Here is a 20,445-nt window from a genome sequence, read left to right as displayed (position 1 = left end):
TATGAGTCATTGATCTAATAAGTACATAATCTGAACCGTCGATAAATTTATCTTTCCATTAAACTATTATCGATTGTTACAGACACGGCCGATTATTTATCCCATGATTCCCAGCCTCGCAATCCCCCATTGTGCAACACCTCTGCAACCCCACCACCACCTCCGCCCAGCTCCACCCTCCCCTGTCCCCGCGATGACCCCCTGTTCGGCTGTTCCGCTCTACCCTACACCCTACTTGCGGTGCCTTATCCTGCAACCCCATCCCACCATCCTCCCCCTTTCTTCCCTCACTTGCAAACCCACACCAACGGCTCACCAACCGCGAGCCATCTCGCATTACCCGTCGCATCCCCTGCACCCTTCCTCGCCTGGTGGTTCAGTTGATGTTGTTCGAACCGTCTAATCCTTAAACTTGGTCTGCGTCACCTGACCAAAGTCATTTGTGAGTATCAATTTCTTAAATCTCTGCAGAAGTATTCAATCATAGGATTGATAAACTTGAGTTAGAGGTTCGAAATTCAAATTACAACAGTCAATTTGAAACCCTAACTTCTTGATCTTTAAGGCATCACTAAAAGAGAGAAAGAAACCCTACCCATCTAATTGTAAGACCGACAACAATCTCAAAATAAACCAGGGAAGGAACATTAGAGCATCACCACAATAGAATGATTCTTAAACTAATTAAAAAGGAGAAAAATAATAAAATTAGATTTGATTTTGGTTAATTTGTAAAGGAAGAATTAGGCACTAGAGAGCCTTTTGGTTTGGGTATCACAATATGTGGGGCTGCAGAGGTGTAGCGCGTTGGTTCCGCTGCAACCGGCAGAAGAGGAGGAGAAGGAGACGAATAAGAAAAGAGTAACATTGCCATGATGATGAGAAGTTACGATGATAAGGCTCGGTTCAGATTCCCTTTCGAGGGCGACAGATTGATATCTGCAATTCTACTTCAATGGTGACGGGCCATGGCTGAGGCGATGACTGAGACAATAAAGACGGTGCAGGCAAGTGGTAGGTTGCAGCGGCTGCTGCGAGTGGTGGATATCTAGCCAAATTCCTAACGAGGAAAGGGAAATAACGGCAAGTGCGATGCTGGAGCTACGATTTGATCTCCAACGGAGAAAGACAAGAGTAGGAGGTCACAGCTAAGGTTCATCCAAACAGACGGTGGGAAGGTATTACCGAAACATCAAGTAGTCGGTTGCAACCAATGAACGACTCTGATTAACTATTACCAGATCAAAAACTCATATAAGCCTTAAAGTAGATCAATGGCTGGTATTAAATGTTGCGCTGCTACCACTATTTTAGAATGGCAGTGCTCGAGCGCTACGACCTTTTGGCCAACATTTGTAGGGAGTGAAAGTTTTCCGAGTCCTAAGCACAACTCAAAAAAATTGAAATTAGATCGGATTCATGTGATTCCTATTACAAAAAATATCGGGTTTTGTAAAATTAAAATTAGAATCGGTGGAGATTGATTCGGTTGCTGATTTTGAGTCTCCAAATAAGTCACTCAGCTCTCTTCATCCGTGGGTTGCGAATGCGGATCATGTCCTTGTACAAGTACCAGAGTCTTGAATGGTACTTGCACAAGCACATGATCCGATCTCCAATGTGATCTCATCATTACCTCTTTTTAATGTTCAAGGTACGAAATAAGCAATACTGATGCGGTGGCAGTACACATCCGACGGTACAACAAAGGCCATGGTTGTCATGTGTGCCACCTAGCCTTTGATGTACCGTCGGATGTACACCGCCGCCCCACCAGTATTGTAGAAGATCCTGGTAAGAGATTCTCTCTTCAACCTTAGCGAAGCAAAATTCTATCCTTTTCGAAAATGACAAAAATATTTTAGAGAAGGATAGGATGCCTAATGCCGGTATTTACATGTGCTGGAGCATGGGCTGTGCATGATCTCACTTGAGACTGTATACCCACAAAAAAAATTCTCACCTAAAACTTACATCCGCATGCACTGTAATAATTATCACGTGGCAGTTCATGTAAGGCTGAAAGTTTGCGTAGAAACCCAATATCCAATATAGTACCACCATGAGATTTTTTTGGGCAAGATTATATTTCATTTTGCAAAAATCAAGGACCACCATGGGCTGTGCATGAATCTCACCATTAAGATGGAAGCCAAGTTCTAACAGAAACAAACGATGACACAAGGTAGCTTGTCTAGTTGATACGTGCACAAATATGGGTGGAGAGAAAATAAAGGAGGAAAAAAAAAAATTAGCAGAGAAAATAGGATAGTGGTTGGCTTTCCAGATAAAACTTGACATCCTAGCTTTGATAAGGAAGCCAACCTCATTTCTTAAGAGATACATTTGAGATTTTCAATATTATCTTCTATTACTTTGGCATTCTTTAAATAAATAGTACAATCTATTCCGTGAGCCTTGGTGCAACGATAAAGGTTGCTCCATTATGACCAAGTGATTACGGATTCGAATCTGGAAACAGACTCTGCGCGAAAGAAGGGGTAAGGCTGCGTACATTATGACCCTCCTTAGACCTGCAGTGTTGTTACGGTAACTTACCATAACAACTCCTAATAACTTCTTCCATCACCACCATAACTATCCCAACTCCTAATAACACCTTCATGACTACTTAACGTAATCTTACTTACAACTTCACATATATCATGCACATAACCTACTTAAAATGTTGGATGCCAAGCATATAAGAGTAGCACGTAAGAAATGCTAGATTTTCCTTGCAGTAAGAAACCCCACTTGCCCTAGGACAAAGCCATTGAAAAGAAGAAAGTGACCAAGAAAATAATCAACCAGGAATTGGCACTTCATGAATGGTCGCACTCCATCATGGAAGCAAAGCCTCAGAACAGACTGAAAGCATGCCATATTGCTTATAATCATGGTGAGGCATCCAAAATTTTATCATCATCATTCTTATATCAACAATAAACCTCTCTGTTCAGATAGTTCTATATCATTTAAATGAACTAGCAGGCGATCCACCAGCCCAACAGTTCCCTTCCAACATTCATAAATCATGATTCAGGTGGCACAGAACAAAAGCACTCCATGAAATTGTTTCAGTCTCACATATACTTATATCAAATAAGTAGAATTAGAAAGGAAGAAAACAAAATTAAAACAAACAAATGAAGAAGAATTCATTCACTCCCCCCCCCCCCCTCCAAAAAATAAATGAAGAAGAATGCAGCCAATGAAGGACAGTCATTATTGAACTAATACTTCAGGTGACCTGAAGGAGAACTCGGGAACAAACAATGCAGCAAAATGATTATCCAAAAAAAGGGTGCATCAAGAGAGAACCATCATGCAACACACCTGTGAGGGATTCAGAACGGCAAGCACCTACAGCCAAGTTAGCAGCCGATGGCATTTCATCCCACTATATGTCAAGTGTCCATGCTGCAACAGGTTCTGCTATGACAAGTAAACAGGTACTATCAATTAATCTAAACATGACCAAAATCTTTGATTTCAAAATATGTATTGTGGAAGAGAAAGACTTCTGATGCAGTCTAGATCCTCAGATCCCAGTTAAGAATTAGTGAATCCCAACCGTAGGACAGGCCCATGGATTCAGATCAGATATCTGAATGTATATACAGATCTGTAACAGAATGGAGTTACTGCAGATTGACGGAAGGGAATAAGAAGGGGTTCAATCTGCTAGGAGGAAGAACAGAGAGAGAGAAGAAAGGAAAAGGACAACCCACAAACCATGGAAGGGAAGAAAGAAGACAGAAGAGGTAGCAAACTCTTTTAATTCAAAAAAACTAACTCAAATCGTGATGGTTCCCCTTTACTTGCCTTTATAACCAGCTATAAAACTTGACCACGACAGGTAAAGGAAACATAAATAAATGTAGAAAATCCAAACCCAAAATTAAAACTAACTCCTCTAACCGTAGGCTAAGTATGGAGTGTACTAATGCATTAATAACACTAAATAAAAAAAACGAAACTGCTAGACAATAGCTTGTGAAATCTTGGAATTCTGGATTCCGTAAGACAAGCTGTACATTGATAAGGATCATGATTTTTCAGGAATTTCAGAATCGCAAGCATTAAAACCTCCTTCAAATGGTTCCCCCCCCCCAAATGGCAGAACTGCTGCTGTTTCATTGAACCGGGTCACCCAATGAACTGAATTATATTTCGAACCAGAAAAGTTCAAATCTGGCCCAAACCAAACCAATCATGGATTAACTTCACATGCCGAAAACAACCCATAAAGGCTGCTAGGCCTTCAAATGACAATTTCACTATAGTACAAAATGTACACAATTTGATCTTAAAAGTGCTTCAAAAGAAATAATATTTACCAGGCTAATAAGCATATGATCACAAAACAAATTATAGGTCCATCAACCAAAACCAGCTCAGTCAACTGCTAGCTTGAAACATGCAACCAATTGAAGCTTTTGAAGAAGAGCAACTTTAAAAACAAAAAATCAGACTGCTGTCTGAAAATCCCCAAAGTCATCTTCTGGGATATCTTGTGGGCTCTCAAGAGAATATGGTTCTTTTGACTGATGATCTTCTGAAGAATGGAGGACCTCATCCTTCTTGGTTCCTTCAAGACTGAAGTTTGATGGCACAGGATAACTCTGACCAACATTAACAGGTGAAAGTGGTGCAAGAGGAGGGGGTGGTGGCTTGAGACAAATCGTGGACTCTCTTCTGTTTGCTTTCTCATCCAATGAGAGATTGTTGAGACCCTGCTCAAAGAATGTGGAATTGACAGTGCGGCCTCCTTTTGGCTGACACCACAATGCACCATACAGTTAATAGTTCTGCTTTAATTTACAACTCTTCAATTGGACAGTTTACATAAGAGTTGCAAGTGATCTTACATTCTTTATTTGGAGTACCAGAGTTTCCCCTTCTTTTAGACTGTAATCAACTGAAGAAGCTTGCTGGTAGTGCTGCTCCATTTCCTCAGCAGTCTTCTTTTTGTTCAGATATCTTACAAACAATTAAAGAATACAAATTTCAAGAGGTTTACACTGCTTGGTAGTTCAAAATTATAATCCAAGATGCATGTCACAAGGTCTAACCATATGGAAAGTGCTTAACAAGAATTGAGAGACATATAAAAGAATGGATGTGAGGATACTTCATATGGTCATGAAGGGCAGCTTGAAAATCGTAGGCTTGTGTTCTTTCTCTGAACCCAATACCAATGAAAGCATGCCGAAGACGACCACCTATATGAGATGCATGTCAATGACCAAACAAGTGCATAAAGACTTGCAACAGTATAGATGAGGAGAAAAATCAAATCAAAGCAGCAGAAAAACAGTAACAGTGATCGTGCTGCTGTTTTGATCAATGCAACTTATATTCAGTCCCATGTCTGATATTGCACTACTGAAGAATGCGTTTGAAGAATAAGGCTGGAGGTTCTTACCACACCAAAGGGATTAAAACTAGTTACATGCCAAGTTCATCAACATCAAATTCCTTTCCCTTCTTCTTTTCCTTATCCTCCTCCATTAGATTTCTATTGTTCTTTTCAACCTTCTTTTACAGATAGTTTTTTAAGCTAGCTTTCTAAGAAAAGATTTTGGATTGGTATCAGCCCATGATAAATGACATCCATGAAAAAGATAAAATCAGATGCGAATGGACAAAGGATTTTAAATCAAGTGATTGAAATGCTATAGTAAAATAAATGGAACACACTGGATTTAGCATCAACATCATAAGGATATGCCCTGCATTCATTATTAAAATGTTTTTATAAACATCTCACCACTACTAAATCAATAAATAAGTAATAAAATCTTATAGCTCACTACTACTTTCCCTGCATCAGTCATAGATGATATGAATAGGTAGTGCTTAATTCAGATAAGAATTTAAAACGACATTTTAAATCAAGTTTTGTTCCAACGAAAACCTTCTCACAAGTAAGATTGATTTGCACATCATGAATTAAAGATATTTGATTTCTTGGCCTGAGAAGCAAGGCTCACCTTGGCACTGTGTATCAACAAGAACAAGCCAGATCCAACCATAGCATTTAAGGTTGGATATACAGTTCTTGAGATGGGTAGATCACAAACATTTTAAATTCTTTCAGAACTACGAATTAATACTAAAAAATCGCTATCACCGAAAAAAAACAGTTAGGACAGAAGTAAAAGTAAGTGTATCTTACCAATGTTCTCTTCTACTCGTAGCACGAAGTATCTGAATGAACAATGATTACCCAATTACAAAATTGATTAATGAAATTGAAGGAAGGAGCTCCATAACTACAAAGCTCATTTCATGAATTAAATTCCTATTGCCAAAAAAAGAAAAGAAAAGAAGACTATAATTAAGGAATTAAGTTAATTACTAAAAATTAAATTGATAAAGATGAAGTTTAATTTCATTGACAAATGGGACTAACCTACTGCTGTCGATTACAGGTTCAACAGGATGTGGCTCTCCATTTCTCAGAAATGCACAAGCATACAGCTCCCCTGCTCCAGAAAACAAATGCTAATCGGAAACAATCTAACGAAAAACCATTTTCTGCTACCAACTAAATCAAAATTTCACCTGTTGTCTTATCCTCAAGCCTGATAATGCACTCCTCACCCTTGCCAATAACCTTCAATGTCCCCTCCCAAACCCATTTGTTAACATTCCATTCATCAGCCCTAAAAATACAGTTCACTGGTAAGAAATATTATTATAAGTTCCAAGTCCACCTGTCGTATGAATCAACACTGCATCTGGATGTAGTTATCTGAGTGTACAAACATCAAGGCATAGATATGCAGAAAGACAGTGCTAATTAAACAGTGACAGACTGGGAAATTAGGTGAAGCAAACGGAACAGAATCAAACAGAGCATGCTCCATAGCACATTTTTGCTGTTATTTTTGATAAATCATAAGTTCAGTTTATTACAGAGGAAATACAAAGCATAGTTGTCAAGGCGGCTAGGCGACCCAAGGCGGTAGAGAGATACCTAGGCCACAAGGTGCCCGACTAAGCACCGCCTGGGCACCCTAGGGCATGCATTATATGTAGTATTTATGCCATAAATATAATTATTAAAATAATGCAATGTGATCGCTTTAATGTAAATATTTCAATCCAATATGATATAATTATGCTAGAAATGACCTAATATGAAAAAACCAACAAATAATAAACAGAGTATAGGATATAATATAAGCATAATCGTCAAAAAAAAAGTAAAAACTAAGAACATAATAGCATATAATTAAGAAACAGAATTATAGAGCATGTAACCTTGTAACAATGAAGTATGATTCCACGTATCGCATGTGTTTCATAATCCCGTACACAAATTAATAATTGGGTTATAACCAGAATCAATTTCATATAATATGAAAATACAGTATGGCGTCCGCCAGGGCCAAAAGGTCGGCCCAGGAGTCCAAGCGATGCCCAGGTAATCGAGGTGGTCAACTCTCCTGCATCAAATAAGGCGTGCTGTTGCCTTGGACCCTAGACTGCCTGGACGGACACCTAGGTGGCGCCTAGCAACTCCTTGACAACTATAATAGAAATATTTCCTCAAAAAGAGCAGATGCTCATCAGAGTAAGAGAACTGACCAAAATCTCTAGCAATAAAAGCTATACACACACTTTGTTATATAAGTAATCCAGTGAAGGATAAAAAATAGACCAACACTAAAATTCAGCTCCGGGAAACAGATAGGAGGAACATAAGCTAACATGTGGTGAAGCTCTAACAACAGCTATCGGAAAAATACTTAAAACCTATGGAATTTAGATCCATCCCCCTTCAAGTGAGTTTGTTCTGGTGTCTGGACCAATGATATCACCGCAGAAAGATGCCACATTTTTAGTTGCTCTAATTTGTTGTTTGCCCCTATCTACACTAATTTTGCAAAATCCCAATTGGGTTATGTCACTCAATATATCTAATGCAACTCTATGAGTTTCACAGACCATTTCTCCAAATATTTTAGCAGCCAACTGCACATGAGGAGTCAGTGGCAATATTCATTCCTGTGATTTGTCGACATATGAGTCCAATATGCATTTAATGTTTTTCCTAAAGTCCTAGAATCCAAGATAGATGAGGAACAGCACCCAACAACGTAATCCATTGTAGTCTCTTGCCAACAAACAATTTTTATGAGCAACATCATCCAATATATTGTTGGGGTGAGCACGATGGAAGGGAGTTTGGAAATGAAGGGAAATGGATGGAGAGAGTATACCTACAAACACTTCCAATAAAAACTTATAATGCTATATGATGGTGAATTAACAGGTTAATAAGGTAGGTGGCAGACAGGTCATAGGGCATCAACATGAAACGGAAGAGTAATGAAATACGTAATGAATTCCAGTTTGAATTCAGCAATAACTCAGGAGTTATGATTCCACAACCGGCTTGAATTCCACCTTCACTGCATACAGTGTAAATTTTTGGGAAAGAATGCTGGTCAAAATTAATTGAATAGTACCTTTCTCTGTAGACTGTAGGTAGACAGATGCAGCACACCAAAATAAACAGGAGAAGCACCTTGAGATAGAATTTAAAAAGGTCAAAAAGATAGATCATAACTGTTAAAGTGTACTGTGGGGGTACATCTTTGGTGTGTACCATGATGGTACCACGATAGGGGGAGTGTCCCTATCGTGGTACATTCCTTTGCTTTATATCTTTGGTTGTCAGTACTTAGTAGGAGTTGGTTATTAGTAGTTATTCCTAGTTAGAATAAGTTCCCTATTCAGTCTATGATTGTAAGTTAGAAACATTATAAATAAAAGGGAATAGTCCACGATAGACTCTCTAAGCTGAGTCAATCGTAGTTCAGCAGTATTTCTCACTTTCTCTCTCTTCTTCTTCCTCTGAATCTTGGTTGCCGGTGCTATTTCTGTATACTCTGTTTCACTATCCTTGTGGCTCCATTGCTAGCAGTCTCTTTCCTTCTATCTTAAAAGAAAACCCACCACCAGCAGATCCTCTGATTGATATGCATTACTTACACAATGCATGTACCTAACTTCATCAGTAGCAATTCTTTGCCAAGTGCCAAGTTTCCTTTCTACTAAGAATGGAATAAAAGAAACAACATAGGTAACGAACACTTCTTCCCCCTGATAATGTTGCCATAACGCTACTGTCAATCAAGGCATCATGTTGACCCAACGATCATTCCTTATTATATTTGTGATGTAAGTCATAAGAAAGTTGTACCTTGCATCAATACCAAAATTCCAACAGTTTATCTCGGTTTTGACATGAAACAAAATAAAATCCTATGTGGAACACAGGGAAGTCCAGATTTCGACAAATTTTGATCATTTCAGCGAAATTCAAACATGGACCCATATATAAAAGCAAGAATTCAACGAAATTTTGACTTATTTTGCCAAAATTTTGAGGCTTCACCTCCTTCACCAGAGAGCTCCAGAACTGCTATAAAACCTCAAATTTTTGGAACAATTCTTCATTGTACTGCTGAAGCAAGGCTTGATGGTCAATAGTGGAGCATCGACCTCAGCATTTGGGTGGATTTGAAGCATCATTTGGCCAGATTTCCTCAAGTTTAAATTTCCCACCTATAGGGGTGCTGTGATGGATTTCGAGACATTTTCCAGGTAGAGAATGACAAGGCCATCATATGTCATAGAGTCTGAAGCCAAATTACCACTTTGAGTGTTAATTTTTTCTCCAATCAAATGATTAAAACATATGCAAACATGCTTAAATAGGCGCTCAACCGAAATGGACAAAATTTTGGTACCAAAATTCCAAAATATTTTGGTTTCCTAGAGGGTCCGAATTTGACCAAAATCCAATTTTTTTTACCTTGCCTTGCATTACTAATTTGGATGAGATAGAAAACATCTTTTGGTGATCTGAGTAGAGTTAGGAAGGCAAACATGATCTGTGTAGCCAAATCCATTTAGTTGGGATAAAACTTACTCGAGTTGAGTAGAAATTTTAAGCTCATTATTAAATAGTGGGTTAACCTACCTAACAAGAAACACTTTCGTGACTCAAAAATTGCCGTCCTAGGACTGATACCTGAGGGGCCGTATCTGTGTCTGTCCCCTAGGGAGTTCAAGAACAACATTTTAATGAATTCAGTCATATTCTCCCAAGATCATTAAACTCATCTACCATTTCTTTAACAAGTGAAATGTTTAAAGCCTCCTGTCTTTCTCTTCTTTTGGAAATATTTCAAGATATTGTTACTAATTCTCAGCATTGATCAGCAATACTGTATATGAAGTTAGTATAGTACATTATCCCCCTCTCATTGCGTAGGCAGAATTAAAAGTAAAAAAGGGTGTACCCAGTGCATGAGGCTCCCGCCACTGCGAGGTCTGGGGAGGGTCATAATGTACGCAGCCTTACCCCTGCTTTCACAGAGAGGCTGTTTCCAGACTCGAACCCGTGACCACTTGGTCACAATGGAGCAACCTTACCATTGCACCAAGACGGAATTAAAAGTAGTATGATAAAAATTGTATACATATCCAACCTAAAAAGGAGGTCTATACTGATATGGTGCACAAACTTTTTATGTATTTTTAGAGTACTATAATAGATGCTGCCACTTGATCACAGTTGTTCAAAGCCATGCGATGTTAGCCATTTGTGGTTTAGTATTTTACCCCATCTGCTAGGATTGACATAAAATCCCTATGGCTGCAGTAGAGATGTTCCCAATGAGTTTAGGACAGCCACACATAAGTATAGTAAGGAAAATGGGGAGGGGCATTTATGTTCATTAAAAAAATTGATTTACTAGGGATGAGTATGAATCATTTAAGGACCTGCATGATTTAGAGGAGGTGGCTGTATTTAAAATATGAATATTACAGGAAAAAAATAAAAGGACCATACCACAATTTATCAATAGTCACAACTGATATAATGACCATCATAAAATAGGTTTCTACAGATACCCACCAACATAAAGATGGAAAAAGAGAATGACACAAAGATATGTCGAGATACAAACCTGTAGGAAGCTGCACTTTTCCGTGGTGGAATCTGTAGCATTAGACAAATTAACAAAAGTATTAGCTTGAGGCCATGATAAAATCCAATACCCTCTATATTCCGATAGAGAAAAGATCATAAAACAGAACAAGTTTGTACACGCATCAAACAGTACCAAAAGATTTAGCTGCCACACTTGAGGTAAGCAAAACCAATACCAAGGTTTAGTTAAATAAACATATTAGTAACACTGGATACAATTTTTGGCAATATATTCCATATGCATCAACTGTTATTTTCCTCTTCGAGTCTTCAGAGAACCACAAAGAAACATCATCTTGAACTTCGATGTAGCATACACAGTACTTAAGATATATTTAAGTCAAAAGGGGGGGGGGGGAGCCTTAGGTTCTGCCAGTTCTCTGCAAGCACTTTGCATCACGAACTTTTAATTTTCTGAAGTAATAAAATCTCTTTGTCGTCCAGGGGAGGGGACTTATTTTCTGAAATTTGATTGTATTGACAACACGGCATATACAAACACAGGACTTTCATTAGAAGAAAAATTAGTTCATCACATATCTCTTGTTTATATGTGATATTTAGGTGCCTTTTAATCAGCCTATCCTAAGAGCCTTTGTGTTATTACACATTTATTTGGTAGGGGATCACATGCTTATCTGAACTAAAAAAATTTAAGAAATATCTCATAATACATATTATATAAAGTAAGTTGAATGTACATGATGCCATTTTCAACATTGCCAAGATCAGAGTGATGTTTAAGCAAGAATCATCTCTAATCACCATATATTAAAAGAGGTCAAGGATCAAAAGAGTATATTATGGATTAATTAACTTTTTGTTGAAAGAAGCAGATTCACATTTTGTTAAAAACTGGTTATCAAGCAGTGAAAATAATTTAAGGATACTTTACCTAATTCTAATTCAGAAGTTATCACAACAAAGAAAATGCAGTGCACAGGCATAGGACATAGAGATAGACTGCCGTCCTGTCTGAGTGAAAGAAATAACAGTGAAACTGTGATTCCAAAACTACAATAAAGGTGCCAGCTTGCTAAGTATTGAAGACCCACAGATCCAGCTTGTTGAATGTGATATTCAATTACCCGCCCAACTAACATGAAAAGCTTAGCCTATCCAAGAAAAACAAATTCACAGATTTCCTACTACAAATGATCTAGTTGTCCATAAAAGGATGTGCCCAAGACACAGTAAGATGTTTCATCTCTCGAAGCATCAAATGATACGAATTGTGTATATGACTGCTTCCTCTATCCACCGTGACCATAGGCGAACTGGCGAAGGAACCAATGAATAAAACCCGATCACAACCGGAGAAGCCGCAAAAGCCCTTACTTATCACAAAAGTTAGCTCCCACCCACCCCCTCCGTGGTCGCATTTATCCTATTTGTAGTAGAAATTTGCTATTTTTTCGATCACTCAACAAACTTCGAAAGCAGATATCAACATAGAATTCGTACATTATTGATTTACAAAAAACCCCCAAGTTAAAGAACTATCAAATACACAGAAAATACAAAAGAGAATCCGAGAACCTAATCAAGGAAAGGCAAGACAAGGCAAAAAGCTCACCAAATAAACGTAACATTCAGAAACTTGAAAGAGGACGAGTTCTATTGCTTCAGTTTTCTCATCCTCCCCTTTCCCTCCATGATCTTCCAACTCACTCGGTTTCTTCTCTTCTTTTTCTTTCTCCATGATCGAATCCAGAGAAGTAGATTCTGTCAACGATATCGAGATCAATATAAGGAAAAGGAATTCTAGTTCCGTAACTCGTCTTCAGTGGGAGTGACAAACGAGACACGTATGGAATTAACGAAAATGCTACTGGATTGTTAGGCAACTGAAGATTGGTTCGGCGAAGCAGAGGTGATAACACCGTCTTCCGCGTCTGCAGCGAGACGACGATGAACAAGCGAAGTGTCTTTCAGTGCAGGACAGATTAAGTGTGTGTCGTATATATTTTATGAATGTTAATAAGCGATAATCAACGGTCAACTTTGCTTAAAGTCTCTAATGATCATCCTTTGATCAAGCAATATCGATAGGGTCGATGAAAGGGACGGTCTAGATAAGTCAACATGGAAAAATTGGTGGAGAGAGAATTGTAGGAAAACAATATATATCGCTCGTCGCTTACTTCGCAAGTAAGAGATAAGTAAAAGCCGCCTTATCAAACAGTTTACTACTTCAGAATATTCGCTTCTGGGCCTCTGGGGGCGAATTTTAATAAAAAATTTCATAGCCTGTAAAAAATATGATCTGCACCAGCCGGGAATCGAACGCGGGTCTGTACCGTGGCAGGGTACTATTCTACCACTAGACCACTGGTGCTTTCATACAAAATTCCATAGGTAAATTCTATAAAACTCGTGTTATGACATTTTCTTGTCCTCAGGAAAAGATTTGACTTACATTTGTAATGGGTAAATGGCCATGTGATATTTTTACATTTCTGTTAGAATATTATCAAAGATTTTGTTTATGTATTTTAAAGTAGGATAGGTGTTTGATCTCTCTTGCGCAAGATCTGGCTATCAGGGCAGGAAGAGAGGATCCGAACTACTATGGATGTTTTTGTTTTGGGAAAATTTCACGGACACCCTATGGAAGTATCTAATATCTCAGAAATTTATCATACTTGGTCAAAATGTCACAGACACCCCCTATTTTTATGAATTTATTTCAATTTAGTCCACTCCATTAGTCTCTGTAGTTAAGTGTCTGTTAACTTTTTTTAAATGGCGAAATTACCCTTACCACAGTGAAATCCCTATAATACCCTTAATGATAAATTAATGATGTTAGAAGTTAGTTTTTAGAAAAAGATAATTTTGCCCTTGTTTTTATTCTATTCATTTTTTTTATTTCTTTTTTCTCCCCTTCTTCTTCTCCTTCTCCTTCTGCTATTTCTTCCGCTGCCGCCACCACCGCCACCCCCTCCAGCCCTCCTTCTATGTCCGCACAATTTCCTCCCCATCTTCTTCTTCTCCGCCCGAGTTTCCTCTTCTTCTTCCTAATCTTCTTCTATTTTTTTTGCTCCACATTTCTTTGCACCACAGCCAACAATGGATTCCAGAGAGCTTGAAAAAAATGATGGCAGCCAATGGATTCTGATTCTGTGTTGGGTTTGGAAAAATGGGAATAAAAGAAAAGAAATAGGGATCCGATGGTTATTGAGAGGGAAAATGGAAAAGGAAATCAAAAGCCATGATGGGATCAGAAATGATAAATTAGTTGAGGATGGGTGTGGTCATAGCTGGAATTCAGATTGGAGTTTTGTTTAGACAAGGATGAGGGTAAGATTAGAAGTGAAAAGAAATGGAGAGGAGAATCGGTGATGGTGGGATGAGGGTTTTTAGAATGAAAATGATAAAAAAATAAAGAGAAAAGAATAGGGATGAAAGGAGAAATAGGGGTTAGTGGAGATGATGGCGGTTTTAGCATAGATGGGTTTTGAGAGAGAGTCGGTGATGGGGTTTCGAAAATGGAAGATGTATTTGCCTCATTTTGTCGCCCTTCTTCAGCTCGCTTTCAGCCATGGGTGGAAATGGAAGTCCGATCATCTTCTCGTTTTGTCGCCCTTCTTCAGTTCGCTTTCTCCTTGCCTTGCCGCTGGTAATGGTCGCCGTAGCCGGAGCAGGTGATGGTCGCCGGAGCCAAAGCCATAGAGGGAAGAAGATGAAATGACAATTTTATCTTTTTATTTAAATAACTAAGGGGTACAATGGATATTTAGGGAAGAAAATGAAATGACAATTTTGTCCTTTTATTTAAATAACTAAGGGTTAAAATGGATATTTCACCTTTGGGTTCTAACTGTGCTTAACATTTAGGGTGTCTGTGACATTTTGACCAAGTATGGTAAGTTTCTGAGATATTGGATACTTTTAGGGGGTGTCCGTGAAATTTTCCGTTTTGTGTTTTTTCAAGTTTTATTAGTTATACTCAAAGGTACCCCAAAAGTAGTTTTCTTTCTTCTTGTATAATGATATTATGAACCATTGAAATTTTTACTTCTAAAGGTGGCAAAGCCAATAGAGTTATCTAGGCTAGCTAGCTAATATTTATTTATCTTGTGGCCATTCATCATCTTCTTCTTCTTCTTCAGTTAAGGGATGGAGGACTGACTTGTGATTATCATATTGGGTAATATATTCAAGCCATGCTAAGCAAAGCAAATCCACCGAGCAAGGCCATTCTTACTACAGCTTCCATGAAATCTTCTATTATTGGAATATAATAAGATAGGATAACATCGAGAGGTCATTGCAAGTTTCACAGAACTGGGTTCATTGGAGTGCTCAAGAACTCCCCTTGGCATTCCACTCTCAGTTTGTATAATTGAGTTCAATCAGCATGCCCCCCATCAGAAGAAAAAGAAAACAAGGGGAATCAAATGAACTTCTCAACCACCAGTATGTCTGACATATTGGAATTTAAGAAATATAAGTGGCGCCTGTTGTGTTATCAAGTAGGATAAGGCACTGGTTACAAAATTAAGACATGCGAAAGAGCTCAACGATAATTCATTTACTGATACCAGATGATCATGTATCCCAAGAATCTGATGGAATTTCATCGGTTGAAACCGTGGGTGATCCATTAGTGAGGTACAATACCCAAAACAGTCTGGTGTCTTGGGTCAGTGAGAACGGTACGTATGTTCACAAATCCAGTTCCTCTCATTGTCTCTTCCAGATCAGTCGTGTAATATTCATCTAGAAATGGTTCAGTGCTCTTCATTAAAGTAAATAACGCTGGGGACAGTTCCTGCATTAAACGCATCCATAAAATGCAATTTGTAAGAGTCTAGATATTCTAATGGTCATCTGTTTCCAATACAATCCATGGAGGCTTTTTAGATTTCTAGTGCCTTGTAGTCATGTGGAAAGATAACCAGATAAAAGTGAAAAGGTAAAAGAGACTGACCTGCAGGATCTTTGATTTTGGCTACAAAAGAGAGAAAAGGGAAATGGTTAAATTTTGATGGGATATGCTGGCAACAAGACATAGCATAATGATATGTAAAAGAAGATATGGTAGAGATGGTCACTGTACCGAGTTATCTGTCAAAACAATGATCCCTCCAGGCCGAAGAAGACGGAATGCTTCCTCTACTAAGCCAATTATTGCTCTCCTAGGACATTCATGGATCTGCAAAATTTTGTTTAACCAATTCAGAAGCTCAGTTAAATTTTCTTAGGATAAGACTTCGCTGAATTTAGTTGGGTTGCAGAATTACAGCTATTTACACCCTTAGGAAATTTTACCACATGTGTCACAGAGCTATAGAACTCCCAAAGTCCAAACCCCAAAAGATACTCTATACTTGCAGTCAATGTGAAACTTTTGGAAATCTATGGATCATAGGTAAGAATAGCTGCTACACAACTCCACTCCCTCCTTTCTCTCCCTTCAGTGGTACTGAAACCTTTATTCAATACTAATACCATTTTCTAGATATATACCATCAATGAAGAGTACTTTCTAAATATTTCCTTACTATGAGACACGAACTTGATATCTATGTAAGACATAAAATCCACGACTAGGACTCCTCCTAAATTACAAATGCTCCTGAAGCAATTAAAATTTATTGTCTTGAAATAAATTTAAATATTTAACAGACCCCCCCCCCCCTCTTTACTGAAGCTCAATGAATTCCCTTTATTTGATTATTCATCAGCATTGTCACCACTTGGAAGTCTTTAGCATACAGAGATATTGACATAACTCTACATAATGGACACGTCACATGAGAACATCTAAATATCAACAAAGAAATTTTACATTAGCAACGTTAATTTGTCATATCTGGGGAGTATTTACTTGAGCCTAACCAAAGAGAGTCTCTCATCCTTGAAAAGCAAGTCATCTGACCAATTTAATCAGATGACTGTCTAAAGCGAGTACCTCTAATATTTGTGTTGGGAAGAGCATGAGATAACAAAACCAAGCATTTAACATTTATAGATGTAAGATGCTCAATAAAGCTCTAAACTTTCATACCATGCCTACCATAGAGAACTTTATTCTTCTTCTGAACATCAATTTTACTTGAGAAATAGTATTCCTAAACTGAACAACATGATGCCTTTGTACAGATCTGTTAAAAGGATGAAACATACCACAAAAGCAAGTGAAACAAGATCAAACGATTTGGATGGCAAGCCGGTGTTTTCACCATTTGCATGGAACCATTTGATTGGGTTCTTTCGCAGGGCTCTTTCCCTTTCCTTGTATTGAGCTACAGAGAGAAAGTAAGGTGATAGATCTAGCCCCTGTAACAAAAGCATGAAGAAATAAATAATAAAAAAAAATTCTTTTCTTCAACTCCCTGATTTAAGTGTAACAAAAATCCAGTATGGTGCTTGATGTTTCGTTTACAGATAACAGAACGACAAGAAAACAAAATGATGCCCACCAGTAATTAGTTCATATTTCATATGCTCAAGTGAACTAATTTATTTGTCTTCTTTCTGTAGAACTTGACAAGTAGATACAGACTCACAGTGGCTTTAGCTTCAGGAAACTTGTCAGCAAGAAATCTTGTGCTCACACCAACAGAGCATCCAATATCTAAAATATCTTTGATCATGGAACCTCCAGAGTATTTTAAATGATGCTGTTCAATTTCTTGAAGCCAATTTCCACGCAATATTTGATTTGCTTCATCCAAGGAAGAAGCATAAGGTATCGCTCGTTTCACCATTGACATAGTTGCAGCTTCTGCTTCTGCTGCAGCCTGCCAGTTACAGTTCAATTATGTTTCATTATTATATTTGGCAACTGGAAACTTGTGTCACAATCAGAATCAAGCCAATCATTTGGCAACACATTGTATTTCAAAGGTAAAATTTACCATAAGCATGTAGTTGGATAAAAGAATGAAGGTTTACCAGCCATGAAAAGTTTCCCTCATCATATGCATGGAATGGTTTTAGATAATCTGTGCAGGAGCATTCACCCCATCATTCCTTTATGCTTTTCACATTTTGTAAAATAAAAGAATACAAAAAATGCAAGGCATCAGCAAACAGTTGAAAAGTGAGAGATCACGGAATTCTCATTCTATTCTACTCAAAATTGATGATACGTCTTAAGATCAATTCTGAATATAATGGCTATAACAGGAGTAATGGTTATAACGGTAGCAATAACAATGGGTCTGTTCTCAGATACTAAGATCATTTCTTCTTCTTCTATCTTTCTTTTCTTTCTTTCTTTATTTTATTTTTTTTTGGGGGGGGGGGGGGGATGGTGCTGGTGGTGGTGGTGGGCGGTTGGCGGGAAGTAATAAGAGTGATAATTCAATAATCTGATAATGAATCAAGATTTCCAGTTCATCCTTTTTATAGGTACTTCTGATAATAGAGATTTTAGTCTCAGAAGTTGCAAGCTCAATGTTGAACAGTTGGAGCGCAATGTTCTTATAACTGGACTGGATTCCTTTCTAAGAGTGAATCTTTACTCAACTTACTGAGTCCATGCTAGCCTAAGCAGGATATCCTTTGTTTAATATTACATCGATTAATTCCTCTGTAAATGAGTCAACTCACCAATTCAACAAAGACTCAAAGAAAGAACTGATAAAAATTACTATATAATAATTATCTAAAATTATTAATTTGCTTCAATGGATATCATATATGATTGAAATGCTTTTAATTTGTTCTAGATTCTAGATATTTACTCTCTCACCACCTAACAAATGCCCACACATGCAATTGCATGAGCAAGATAATGACCAACTAGATTGTGTGAAACTGGATCGGTCTATCTTGTGGAACTGTACTAAGTAGATTTCCTATACATCAGATAACGACGTGGGAAAGTTACTTTTTTTTTAAAATGGCTCTCAGACATGAAAATAGACAGCAATTTGAATACTTACAAAAACTACGCACTTTGGAGCATTATTGCCAAAATATGCTATATATGAGAACTGACTATGGGGCGTAGGTCAACAGTGGACTAAGTCTAGAACCCACAATTTTTGTTAAACTCTCATATGCCACCTTAAGTCGGTAATTTCTTTCATGTACATCTCATTCATCTACTCTAATCTATGCTAAGTCGACGACAAAAATTGTCTATTTTACCCGCAATCTCCTATCTCTTTCTACCACTATTTTCGCTCTGAAAACCTTCTAAAATACTAATCCCCCCCCCCCCCCGGGGTTCACCATCATGTGCAAGTAGGCATACATGATAGTAGAGTTGAAATAAAACGGAGGTAGGAGTTTGAAGGCAGAACAAAAAATTTTGATAGTTTACATGACATAAGATTAGAGTGTGGATGACTGTATGTAAAATAAATAAGAATCTAAGTTGTTGTATGAAATTAAAACAAAAGAAAATCTTTCATAGGGGAAGAATGAGCTGAACTCGTTGTAATAAAAATTTATGAACTTATGGGAACACTAATCCAAACCCCCCCCCCACCCCCCTATTAGTTTGTCTTAGGGCAACATGTAAGATGTAACCTCCCACTCCACAGTCCACACCCCAACAGAGGCAAGATTGGGTCTATCCTGGTTCTCTGCTTTTCAACATTGGAGATTTCACCTCCATTCTCTTCCAATGATTTTGGACCATTGAGAAAACACATTAGAAAAAAATGCAATACACAGTGAGCTATAAGTTGAATTAGGGGCTAAAATTTTGAGTAAACATAGCTACCTTGCTCATCTATTCTGGCCGTGGTGGGGAAAATTTTTAATAAAATAAGGCAAAACTAGAAATAGTCTAGAAAATGAGGAGAAAATAGAAATTACAGTCAGGATAAACGATGGAGGGGTCTTGGATGCGATCCATCTCCTCGTAAACTTGCGACTCCATAATCTCTCTCGTCATTTCTCGCCACGGAATGTTTGATTTCTCAGCTGTTCTGTTCTTTCCACCCAATTCCAAACAACGCAGCAACATTAACTTCAATTTTAACGTCCACATGAAAGTTAAATTTTTGCTAAAATTTAAACCCTTATACTTAGCCTAGTTGATAAAGAATTTAGTAATTACCTGATGAGAACCTGTCGGGCACCAAGCTTGAGTATGGAGTAGAGTGGCTTGAAGGAAATGACCGCTCCGACCAACCGTGACAGAGGCGTCTCCCCTGCCCACCTCGGCCTCTCCAACTCTCCTTCCTCGAACGACACTACTTGCTTTTGCATCACCACACCATCTTTTCTTCTTCTTCTTCCTCCTCCTCGTCCTCTTCTCCTTTCCGCATTAATGGTTTTGGCGGGAAAAAAGAGGGAAAGGTTACTGGTCTTGTAATGGGTAGTCGATCCGTATAGAGCCGCCATTGGGGTTTCTCAAACTCACTCACGTTGGCACCCACAAAGTAGAGAGTGAGGGAAGAGAGATACAGATCGAGACCCTATCTTTATGATTCTATGAATTTTATGTGATG

At 38.1% G+C, this 20,445-nt stretch overlaps 1 protein-coding gene and 1 non-coding gene across 2 annotated transcripts; both read right to left on the bottom strand.

The window, feature by feature from the left end:
• Window positions 1-4,245: 4,245 nt before the first annotated feature.
• LOC122651444 lies at window positions 4,246-20,445 on the bottom strand. The gene is made up of 15 exons (XM_043844829.1): window positions 20,052-20,445; window positions 19,808-19,920; window positions 17,930-17,979; window positions 17,542-17,775; window positions 17,159-17,311; window positions 16,089-16,184; window positions 15,956-15,980; window positions 12,600-12,709; window positions 11,001-11,032; window positions 6,574-6,674; window positions 6,422-6,494; window positions 6,185-6,216; window positions 5,138-5,228; window positions 4,875-4,986; window positions 4,246-4,781 (listed from the first exon to the last, which is right to left on the bottom strand). The coding sequence occupies exons 1-15, from the start codon at window positions 20,336-20,338 to the stop codon at window positions 4,473-4,475; spliced, it is 1,818 nt and encodes a 605-aa protein (XP_043700764.1). The 5' UTR covers window positions 20,339-20,445; the 3' UTR covers window positions 4,246-4,472.
• On the bottom strand, window positions 13,291-13,361 carry TRNAG-GCC. Its single transcript has one exon. It is a non-coding gene; the product is annotated as a tRNA-Gly (tRNA).

Source organism: Telopea speciosissima, chromosome 2, assembly GCF_018873765.1.
Source record: "Telopea speciosissima isolate NSW1024214 ecotype Mountain lineage chromosome 2, Tspe_v1, whole genome shotgun sequence".
Lineage (NCBI taxonomy): Eukaryota > Viridiplantae > Streptophyta > Magnoliopsida > Proteales > Proteaceae > Telopea > Telopea speciosissima.
Note: the sequence above shows the minus strand (reverse complement) of the source record. Positions and strands in the feature narration are given on the sequence as shown.

Excerpts from the sequence above, each read along its gene's own strand:
- LOC122651444 (XM_043844829.1), bottom strand. The coding sequence starts at position 20,338 with ATGGCGGCTCTATACGGATCGACTACCCATTACAAGACCAGTAACCTT. Across the intron at positions 17,980-19,807 it reads CTCCATCGTTTATCCTGACT|ATTATCTAAAACCATTCCAT; the intron begins GTAATTTCTATT and ends GCTCCTGCACAG. Across the intron at positions 4,987-5,137 it reads GCCCTTCATGACCATATGAA|ATATCTGAACAAAAAGAAGA; the intron begins GTATCCTCACAT and ends ATTGTTTGTAAG.